Raw genomic sequence first — 12,251 nt, forward strand, 5'->3', positions numbered from 1 at the left:
TGTTCCTATCCACCCAGTAAGGCTAACAGGATAATGTTCCTATCCACCCAGTAAGGCTAACAGGCTAATGTTCCTATCCACCCAGTAAGGCTAACAGGCTAATGTTCCTATCCACCCAGTAAGGCCAGCAGGCTAATGTTCTATCCACCCAGTAAGGCTCAGGCTAATGTTCCTATCCACCCAGTAAGGCTAGCAGGCTAATGTTCCTATCCACCCAGTAAGGCCAACAGGCTAATGTTCCTATCCACCCAGTAAGGCTAACAGGCTAATGTTCCTATCCACCCAGTAAGGCTAACAGGCTAATGTTCCTATCCACCCAGTAAGGCTAGCAGGCTAATGTTCCTATCCACCCAGTAAGGCTAACAGGCTAATGTTCCTATCCACCCAGTAAGGCTAACAGGCTAATGTTCCTATCGACCCAGTAAGGCTAACAGGCTAATGTTCCTATCCACCCAGTAAGGCTAACAGGCTAATGTTCCTATCCACCCAGTAAGGCTAACAGGCTAATGTTCCTATCCACCCAGTAAGGCTAACAGGCTAATGTTCCTATCCACCCAGTAAGGCTAACAGGCCTAATGTTCCTATCCACCCAGTAAGGCTAACAGGCTAATGTTCCTATCCACCCTGTAAGGCTAACAGGCTAATGTTCCTATCCACCCAGTAAGGGCTAACAGGCTAATGTTCCTATCCACCCTGTAAGGCTAACAGGCTAATGTTCCTATCGACCCAGTAAGGCTAACAGGCTAATGTTCCTATCCACCCAGTAAGGCTAACAGGCTAATGTTCCTATCCACCCAGTAAGGCTAGCAGGCTAATGTTCCTATCCACCCAGTAAGGCCAGCAGGCTAATGTTCCTATCGACCCAGTAAGGCTAACAGGCTAATGTTCCTATCCACCCAGTAAGGCTAGCAGGCTAATGTTCCTATAGACCCAGTAAGGCTAACAGGCTAATGTTCCTATCCACCCAGTAAGGCTAGCAGGCTAATGTTCCTATCCACCCAGTAAGGCTAGCAGGCTAATGTTCCTATCCACCCAGTAAGGCTAACAGGCTAATGTTCCTATCCACCCAGTAAGGCTAACAGGCTAATGTTCCTATCCACCCAGTAAGGCTAACAGGCTAATGTTCCTATCCACCCAGTAAGGCTAACAGGCTAATGTTCCTATCCACCCAGTAAGGCTAACAGGCTAATGTTCCTATAGACCCAGTAAGGCTAACAGGATAATGTTCCTATCCACCCAGTAAGGCCAGCAGGCTAATGTTCCTATCCACCCAGTAAGGCTAACAGGCTAATGTTCCTATAGACCCAGTAAGGCTAACAGGATAATGTTCCTATCCACCCAGTAAGGCCAGCAGGCTAATGTTCCTATCCACCCAGTAAGGCTAACAGGCTAATGTTCCTATCCACCCAGTAAGGCCAGCAGGCTAATGTTCCTATCCACCCAGTAAGGCCAGCAGGCAGGTCTCTTTTTATTGGTACGTTACTGTTATGAAAGTTGTATTGTCAATTTGTTTTGTATTTAAACTTTAAAGTACATGACACTGTAACAACATGTCAATAAAGTCAGTAACGTACTCTGTCTCTCTATCTCTTCTCTCTCTCTCTGTCTCTCTCTCTCTCTCTCTCTCTCTCTCTCGCTCTCTCTCTATCTCTTCTCTCTCTCTCTCTCTCTTCTCTCTTTCGCTCTCTCTATCTCTTCTCTCTCTCTCTCTCTCTCTCTCTCTCTCTCTCTCTCTCTCTCTCTCTCTCTCTCCTTATGAAAGTTGTATTGTCAATTTGTTTTATATTTAAACTTTAAAGTACATGACACTGTAACAACATGTCAATAAAGTCAGTAACGCTCTCTCTCTCTCTCTCCCCCCTATCTTTCTCCTCTGCCTCTCTCTCTCTCCTCTCTCTCTCTATCTCTTCTCTCTCTCTCTCTGTCTCCTCTCTCTCTCCCATCTCCCAGAGGAACACCATTCAGCTGCCTCCCAAGAACTTGCCCATGCGTTTCGACGGACCAATAATCTCGGGTCTTGATCCTAGCATGGAAGGTGTTTCGCTGAAGGATGGGTTGTTTAAATGTACCATTAGGGGAGTGTACTTCTTTACCTATCATCTGTCTGCTAAGAACCTGGTCTGTCTTAGCCTGAAGAAGGGGACAGAGACCAAGGTTAGTTTTATTTTTCTACCAGAAAACATACGCTGTGTTCGAATACCCACACTAACATACTGTATATGTACTTTTAGTATACTGTATCTGAACGGTGTCCTTTCAGTTGAGCGTTACTAGCGCGTTACCTGTCTTCCCGGAAGTTGATGCTGTTGCTATGCAACCTCTTGCTAACCCTAACCCTAGCATAACAAATTACTAGCTAGACATTTTATGATTTTGGATGTGTTCTTAAATTCAATCTGGAGTGGCAGCGTGCGCTCTGGACGCTCTGGCCGAGGAGTAGGGTTGATACGAGCGTTCTGACTTCACAACGGCAGTCAAGCACCCAAGCTAACTGGCTAACAGGCTAACTGGCTAACTGGCTAACTGGCTAACGTTTGCTAGCTACTTCCAGACACACATGAGAGAACAACTCACTGACCATTTTACTCTCCCCAGCAGAGCTGATTAGGCTGTTTTCATGTTATCCAGAGCGTTGGGGACTAACTGTGATGCTGGCAACAATTTAATTATGCTTGTTTTTGCCAACGTTTACTGATACCGGCCATAAAAAAAAAATAGGGAATTGAGCTATTTGTAAATTATTCAGTTATTCTGCACTCTTGCACACTCAGACGCGACTGCTCTGAATGTCCATTGAGAACTCAAAATGATTATACCACTTAGCTAAGAATGGCATGAATAGTGAAATCAATAAACGCTGGGTAGTTAGTGGGATAGCAGGTAGTTAATATACTGCCTGGCAAGTTCGATGTATTAGTAAACAGCCCATCTATCTACCTACCTCATCCCCATACTGTATTTATTTATTTATCTTGCTCCTTTGCATCCCAGTATCTCTACTTGCACATTCATCTTCTGCACATCCTACCATTCCAGTGTTTAATTGTTATATTGTAATTACTTCGCCACCATGGCCTATTTATTGCCTTATCTTACCTCATTTGCACTCACTGTATATAGACTTTTTGTTTTCTTTTGTTCTACTGTATTATTGACTGTATGTTTGTTTTACTCCATGTGTAACTCTGTGTTGTTGTTTGTGCCTTCGTCGGACTGCATATTTTCCTCCATTTTCTTCAAATCTAAAAATGCTGTGAAGCCACACCTGATTTATGAAGAATTGCATTATGGGCCCTAAAAGCACAGAAATAGTGTATTTTGGCGAATTTAGTACAACATTTGGGAACTTTTGGCATACTAAATATATCCATACTATGACCAATAAGCATACTACATTCTCAATTTACATCACAAATAGTACAGTTAGTGTGGTTAGTATGAGTATTCGAATACAGCTATAGAGTAATTAGACTGGGTCTAAAAAATAATCCTGTAAATTCAACATGTCCTTACCTGGGATTTGAACTACATTAGACAACTATACAGCAAAAACTAAAATTGAAAACTTAAAACCTAAAACCTAAATTAAATCAACGATGAGAGAATTGCCAGATGAATGATAACTAAAATAGCAGTGCAGATGGCAATCTTTTTGCTTGGTGAAGATATGTATTATAGCTAATGAACGCTTAGGGGAACGCTGCAGACTTTGTTACACCGCAGAAAGATCAGTGTACCTCAAATCCAGTTGTGGGGGTCATATTTTAGCTGAATAGTGATAACACATGGAATTGCACATTTGAAAACGTAATGACATGTGAAGTGTTTACAAAAATATGTTTTCACATGTGAAATGTCACATGAAGTTTTCTAAAACCACGTCTTCATACGTAAAATGTCACGTGTGAAGTGTTCCAAATGCAGGTTTTCACATGTGAAGTGATCCACAAACACATGTGAAGTGCTCCACAAACACATGTGAAGTGCTCCACAAACACATGTGTAGTGCTCCACAAACACATGTGAAGTGCTCCACAAACACATGTGTAGTGCTCTAAAAACACATGTGAAGTGTTCCAAAAACACGTTTTCACATCAAATTTAACATTACACATGTGAAATCATGTTGTTCAACATGTGATAACTTGAAAACTACACTGTTAGCCAATTGCTGTTAATGTTGTGGTAAATGTTACAGTCACTATACGGTACATTTCTACACTGGTAGCATAGTGTTTGGCTACATATCTATATTAGTGGCCAATCACAATGCACTTGGGTACTTTTTTGGGCCTTGTCGCAATTAAACGTATAGAATACTTAAGATGTACTTATGGCACAAACTGTTAAAAAAAAATCCTTATAAAATGTTATAGTATGTTATCGTCTACTGAGGTGAAAACAGTGGAAACAACTTTGAGTGTATTTCTACAGCTGGACTGTATTTTGTCAGTAAATAAACAACCACATACTGTATTTAGGAAGTAGACAGAAATTCAAATTAAATTATTTTCAGTACCGGAATACTTCCTGAATTGACTGGAAATTAAAGGGAATTGACTGGATATTAAAGGGAATTGACTGGAAATTAAAGGGAATTGGAATTAAGGTGACTGTTAATGAAAGGGAATTGACTGGAAATTAAAGGGAATTGACTGGAAATTAAAGGGAATTGACTGAATATTAAAGGGAATTGACTGGAAATTAAAGGGAATTGACTGGAAATTAAAGGGAATTGACTGAATATTAAAGGGAATTGACTGAATATTAAAGGGAATTGACTGGAAATTAAAGGGAATTGACTGGATATTGAAGGGAATTGACTGAATATTAAAGGGAATTGACTGGAAATTAAAGGGAATTGACGGAAATTAAAGGGAATTGACTGAATATTAAAGGGAATTGACTGGAAATTAAGGGAATTGACTGGAATTAAAGGGAATTGACTGATATTAAAGGAATTGACTGATTAAAGGGAATTGACTGAATATTAAAGGGAATTGACTGGAAATTAAAGGGAATTGACTGAATATTAAAGGGAATTGACTGGAAATTAAAGGAATTGACTGAATATTAAAGGGAATTGACTGGAAATTAAAGGGAATTGAATGAGTATTAAAGGGAATTGACTGAATATTAAAGGGAATTGACTGGAAATTAAAGGGAATTGAATGAATATTAAAGGGAATTGACTGAATATTAAAGGGAATTGACTGAATATTAAAGGGAATTGACTGGAAATTAAAGGGAATTGACTGGAAATTAAAGGGAATTGACCTCAACATCAGGATTCAACCACACCCAGGATTTGAACTCACAATCTCTTAAATGACAGCAACTTGAATTCCTGCTTCGCCACCAGGTCTGTGACCATGACAGAGATCGACCACAGATTTATTGTCAAGAATACATTTCTGAACTTTGCTAAAAGTTGCCTTGAATCAAGTTTTCAAATTGTGCTATTAACTGACAACACCAACTGAAAAGTATCAGTGCTCAGGGACCCTTCAATCAGATCAACCGCTCGTTAGCCGACGCTCGTTAGCTGGTGTTTTTGGCCGTTGTCAGATGTGTAACTGTGTTAGAGATGTCAAATCGGTGAGCGGCTGCTCGTGTGGTTATTGTCAAGAAGCCGTCCTACTCGCTAGACGTTCAGAACAAGAAACTGTAGACTATATAGACATAATGACGCTCAACTTGATAAATCAATAAAGAAAATAATAAGGATTTCGATCAGCCTTGTCGAGGTGTAGATTACATCTCAACATTACAGCGTTCCAACTTGGAAACAAGGATGCATGGGATTTCGGATTTGCACTTGTAACCTTTTGGTCTGGAGTGCATTAATGTCTAAGCACGGCCGCCAGATGGTTGGTTATTTGTTACCAAGAACATACATTGAGGGGACAAAATATTAAGAACACCTACTCTTTCCATGACATAGACTGACCAGGTGAATCCAGCTGACAGCTATGATCTCTTATTGATGTCACTTGTTAAAATCCACTTCAATCAGTGTAGACGAAGGGGAGGAGACAGGTTAAAGAATGATTTTTAAGCCTTGAGACATGGATTGTGTGTGTGTGCCATTCAGAGGGTGAATTGGCATGACAAAATATTTAAGTGCCTTTGAACGGGGGGGTATGGTAGTAAAAGCCAGGCACATCGGTTTGTGTCAAGATCCCTCTAACGCTGCTGGGTTTTTCACGCTCAACAGTTTCCTGTGTGTAGAATGGTCCACCACCCAAAGGACATCGAGTCAACTTGACACAACTGCGGTAGGCATTGCAGTCAACTCTTCCGACACCTTGTAGAGTCCACGCCCTGACAAACTGAGGCTGTTCTGAGGGAATGTATTAAATATAAAGCCGTGTTCGTAACCATGCGGGAGGAGGTCATTTACCAGTTGTGAAGTCGTAACTACCAGCTGGAGGCATTCACGTGCTTTGAAATCATTGGGAAACGCCAACAAAGCTGCGTCAACCATAAACTAAAATGGTAAACTAATTACAGAGTTCAAAAACCATATTAATAGATGTATTTTTCATAAATATTGTTTTGTTACATTTAACTGCTGAAAATGCTGTTATGGAGGTCATTTCTTCAGTGGGTGACGTCAGAGGTCACCATGTGGCAGAAGTCAAAGCTCAGGGATGATAGACTCGTTTCCCACTAGTAACTAACTGCCAGCTGGAGGGGCATTCAAGTGGAGTTTTCACAGTCGTATGTGGTAAATTCCCACTTGGTTGCGAACACAGCATTAGGTACAATCATTACTGCACTTTGACATGTAGGTGGGGGCAATGTGCTGGTGGGGTATTTGTGACAACTGTCAGTGGAAATGTACCAGTTTAAGTGGTTTTATCGTTATGTGGATGAAGGTTGACCAGTTTAAATGGTTTTATCGCTATGTGGATGAAGGTTGACCAGTTTAAGTGGTTTTATCGTTATGTGGATGAAGGTTGACCAGTTTAAATGGTTTTATCGTTATGTGGATGAAGGTTGACCAGTTTAAATGGTTTTATCGTTATGTGGATGAAGGTTGACCAGTTTAAGTGGTTTTATCGTTATGTGGATGAAGGTTGACCAGTTTAAGTGGTTCTATCGTTATGTTTTATTTTTATTTTATTTATTTCACCTTTATTTAACCAGGTAGGCTAGTTGAGAACAAGTCCTTTATTTAACCAGGTAGGCTAGTTGAGAACAAGTCCTTTATCTAACCAGGTAGGCTAGTTGAGAACAAGTTCTCATTTACAACTGTGACCTGGCCAAGATAAAGCAAAGCAGTTCTACACAAACAACAACACAGAGTTACACATGGAGTAAAACAAACATACAGTAGAACAAAAGAAAACAAAAAGTCTATATACAGTGAGTGCAAATGAGGTAAGATAAGGCAATAAATAGGCCATGGTGGCGAAGTAATTACAATATAACAATTAAACACTGGAATGGTAGATGTGCAGAAGATGAATGTCCAAGTAGAGATACAGGGGTGCAAAGGAGCAAGATAAATAAATACAGTATGGGGATGAGGTAGGTAGATAGATGGGCTGTTTACAGATGAGCTATGTACAGGTGCAGTGATCTGTGAGCTGCTCTGACAGCTGGTGCTTAAAGCTAGTGAGGGAGATAAGTGTTTCCAGTTTCAGAGATTTTTGTAGTTCGTTCCAGTCATTGGCAGCAGAGAACTGGAAGGAAAGGCGGCCAAAGGAGGAATTGGCTTTGGGGGTGACCTGTGAAATATACCCGCTGGAGTGCAGTTGGACAATTGTTTATTTGATTCTGGGCAGCTTTTATCAAAATGCAGAAATACATTCTTGCCAATAAGTCTGTGTCTATATTACTTTCACACTCACATATGTGGTGGTGTAGCTGCACTGTAGCAGGACATTTCAGGTTACTAGTGACCAAGAGGTTTTGAGTTCAAATCCCAAGGTTGATCAAAATACTAAATTATGATCTGTTGTGATGGTGTTCTGTTGTTGTGTGAAGGTGTTCTGTTGTTGTTGTGATGGTGTTCTGTTGTTGTTGTGAAGGTGTTCTGTTGTTGTTCTGAAGGTGTTCTGTTGTTGTTGTGAAAGTGTTCTGTTGTTGTTTTTGTGAAAGTGTTCTGTTGTTGTTGTTGTTGTTGTGAAGGTGTTCTGTTGTTGTTGTGAAAGTGTTCTGTTGTTGTTGTGAAGGTGTTCTGTTGTTGTTGTGAAAGTGTTCTGTTGTTGTTTTTGTGAAGGTGTTCTGTTGTTGTTGTTGTGAAGGTGTTCTGTTGTTGTTGTGAAGGTGTTCTGTTGTTGTTGTGAAGGTGTTCTGTTGTTGTTGTGAAGGTGTTCTGTTGTTGTTGTGAAAGTGTTCTGTTGTTGTTTTTGTGAAGGTGTTCTGTTGTTGTTGTTGTGAAGGTGTTCTGTTGTTGTTGTGAAGGTGTTCTGTTGTTGTTGTTGTGAAGGTGTTCTGTTGTTGTTGTGAAGGTGTTCTGTTGTTGTTGTTGTTGTTGTAAAGGTGTTCTGTTGTTGTTATGAAGGTGTTCTGTTGTTGTTGTGAAGGTGTTCTGTTGTTGTTGTTGTGAAGGTGTTCTGTTGTTGTTGTGAAGGTGTTCTGTTGTTGTTGTTGTGATGGTGTTGTGTTGTTGTTGTATGATGTGTTGTGTTGTTGTTGTTGTTGTGAAGGTGTTCTGTTGTTGTTGTGAAGGTGTTCTGTTGTTGTTGTGAAGGTATTCTGTTGTTGTTGTTGTGAAGGTGTTCTGTTGTTGTTGTGAAGGTGTTCTGTTGTTGTTGTTGTGAAGGTGTTCTGTTGTTGTTGTGAAGGTGTTCTGTTGTTGTTGTGAAGCTGTTCTGTAGTTGTTGTGATGGTGTTCTGTTGTTGTTGTGAAGGTGTTCTGTTGTTGTTGTGAAGGTGTTCTGTTGTTGTTGTGAAGGTGTTCTGTTGTTGTTGTGAAGGTGTTCTGTTGTTGTGATTTTGTTCTGTGATTAAGGTCATTATTGTTCTAGGTTATGTGATAAAAGTTGTTGTTGTTGTTGTTGTTGTGAAGGTGGGGTTCTGTGATTCGTCGAGTGGTTTCCTGGTGACGTCTGGGTCGGTGGTGCTGGATCTGATCGAGGGAGACGTGGTGTCACTACAGCCCACCGATAACAACGCCATCATCACTAAAGACGAACGAGCCGACAACACCTTCACCGGCTTCCTGATCTTGCCAACCACATGAAACCACACAGAACCACACAGAACCACACGGAACCACACAGAACCACACAGAACCACATGAAACCACACAGAACCACACAGAACCACACGGAACCACACAGAACCACATGAAACCACACAGAACCACACAGAACCACACGGAACCACACAGAACCACACAGAACCACATGAAACCACACAGAACCACACAGAACCACACGGAACCACACAGAACCACACGGAACCACATGAAACCACACAGAACCACATGAAACCACACAGAACCACACGGAACCACACGGAACCACACAGAACCACACGGAACCACACTGAACCACATTGAACCACATTGAACCAGCTCAAACCAGATTCAACCAGATCTAATCTCGGTTACCCAGAAGTAAAATTTTCGTGAAAGTTTGTCACTTCCTGTTTTACTTCAATTTTGAATTTGTAGGTGTGGTATCTAGCGGAAACCTTTTATCATCCGCACACGGGTTTGAAATCTCAGCCACAGTTTATTAAGCACCGCTTTCTCCCAATCCTGATTCTTTCAAATAATCGATGATGAAAACCCCACACCAGGAACTACTGCTGCTCGTAATCACATAATTCTCGTGAGCCTTGACAGATTGTTGCCGTTTTACACGCAGAATCTGTCCACGAGAGATTAAACCAGATCACACCTGCTGAAACCAGCTTCCTGCTCTTCCACACCACATAAAATACATATCATAGCCACATCATTCTGCTCTAGAAGCATCTGCAGAACAACCAACCATCTCTGTGTCTGTTTCTGCCTCCATGTCTATACTGCTGCTGCTTGCTGAGACGGTTCATCAATCAATCATTCACTCAATCAATCATTCAATCAATCAATCAATCAATCATTCAATCATTCACTCAATCAATCAATCAATCATTCAATCAATCATTCACTCAATCAATCATTCAATCAATCAATCAATCATTCAATCAATCATTCATCAATCAATCAATCAATCAATCAATCATTCAATCAATCAATCATTCAATCAATCAATCAATCAATCAATCATTCAATCAATCAATCATTCACTCAATCAATCAATCAATCAATCAATCAATTAATTTTCCCAGGTCGTTGTTGTAAATGAGAACATATTCTCAGTCAACTCACCTGGTAAAATAAGGAATACATTTCATATAAATCAAATAATTAATCATGTATTACATCTGCTGAGCTGCCTACCAAAACTAAAAGATACCATTTTGGAAATGAATTTTCAATCAATAAAATTATTTGTTACCAGTTTTTTTATATTATTTTATCAACAGTATACATTGTTTGTGGAAGATGTTGAGGCTGTCTACACTTTAAACTTACATGTGACTTTTGCTATTAGAATACGAGGATCGCTTTGAAAAGACAGGTCTAAACGCACAGAAGTGCCATTGTGACCAGATAGGGTTTACATCTGTCCGACCACCACAGATGGCCCGTGGCTTTTTAATTGTGGAGGATGAGCTCATAGTAATGACTGGAACGGAATGAATGGAATGGTTATTATTATTATGAGCTCATAGTAATGACTGGAACGGAATGAATGGAATGGTTATTATTATTATGAGCTCATAGTAATGACTGGAACGGAATGAATGGAATGGTTATTATTATTATGAGCTCATAGTAATGACTGGAACGGAATGAATGGAATGGTTATTATTATTATGAGCTCATAGTAATGACTGGAACGGAATGAATGGAATGGTTATTATTATTATGAGCTCATAGTAATGACTGGAACGGAATGAATGGAATGGTTATTATTATTATGAGCTCATAGTAATGACTGGAACGGAATGAATGGAATGGTTATTATTATTATGAGCTCATAGTAATGACTGGAACGGAATGAATGGAATGGTTATTATTATTATGAGCTCATAGTAATGACTGGAACGGAATGAATGGAATGGTTATTATTATTATGAGCTCATAGTAATGACTGGAACGGAATGAATGGAATGGTTATTATTATTGTGAGCTCATAGTAATGACTGGAACGGAATGAATGGAATGGTTATTATTATTATGAGCTCATGTAATGACTGGAACGGAATGAATGGAATGGTTATTATTATTATGAGCTCATAGTAATGACTGGAACGGAATGAATGGAATGGTTATTATTATTATGAGCTCATAGTAATGACTGGAACGGAATGAATGGAATGGTTATTATTATTATGAGCTCATAGTAATGACTGGAACGGAATGAATGGAATGGTTATTATTATTATGAGCTCATAGTAATGACTGGAACGGAATGAATGGAATGGTTATTATTATTATGAGCTCATAGTAATGACTGGAACGGAATAAGTGGAATGGTTTCCATGTGTTTAATACCATTCCATTCACGCCGTTATTATGAGCTCATCCTCCCCTCAGCAGCCTCCTCTGCTGACCACTCCAGGAGGTGGTCAGGGATTTCTCCTCAGTCTGGATGCAATCAGGTGACCGAAAGCGACTACAGTGGGCGACATCATCAGCACTCCTCCATCATCAGCACAAGTCTCCAGAAAACGTGTGTTTTGGGACCGAGAGGCACCTATTCATTATAATGTTGGAGGAAATGCGTTCATAGCGTATGAGGAACGTGTTTGCTGACTTCATAAATGCTAGCCAGCTAACTTCATAAATGCTAGCCAGCTAACTTCATAAATGCTAGCCGGCTAACTTCATTTACATTTACATTTACATTTAAGTCATTTAGCAGACGCTCTTATCCAGAGCGACTTACAAAATGGTGCATTCACCTTATGATATCCAGTGGAACAACCACTTTACAATAGTGCATCTAAATCTTTTAAGGGGGGGTTAGAAGGATTACTTTATCCTATCCTAGGTATTCCTTAAAGAGGTGGGGTTTCAGGTGTCTCCGGAAATAAATAAATTCATAAATGCTAGCCAGCTGACTTCATAAATGCTAGCCAGCTAACTTCATAAATGCTAGCTGGCTAACTTCATAAATGCTAGCCGGCTGACTTCATAAATGCTAGCCAGCTAACTTAATAAATGCTAGCCAGCTAAC

General features: G+C 40.1%; 1 protein-coding gene across 1 annotated transcript; it reads left to right on the forward strand.

The window, feature by feature from the left end:
- Positions 1-1,916: 1,916 nt before the first annotated feature.
- Positions 1,917-10,465, forward strand: LOC100380615 (complement component 1, q subcomponent, B chain; the record flags this gene model as incomplete). The annotated part of the gene is given in 2 exon segments (NM_001173900.1): positions 1,917-2,154; positions 9,023-10,465. Coding segments are annotated over 2 exon segments (412 nt in total), but the record flags the coding sequence as incomplete, so codon positions are not given.
- Between the last annotated feature and the right edge of the window lie 1,786 nt (positions 10,466-12,251).

This window comes from Salmo salar, unplaced genomic scaffold (assembly GCF_905237065.1).
Source record: "Salmo salar unplaced genomic scaffold, Ssal_v3.1, whole genome shotgun sequence".
Lineage (NCBI taxonomy): Eukaryota > Metazoa > Chordata > Actinopteri > Salmoniformes > Salmonidae > Salmo > Salmo salar.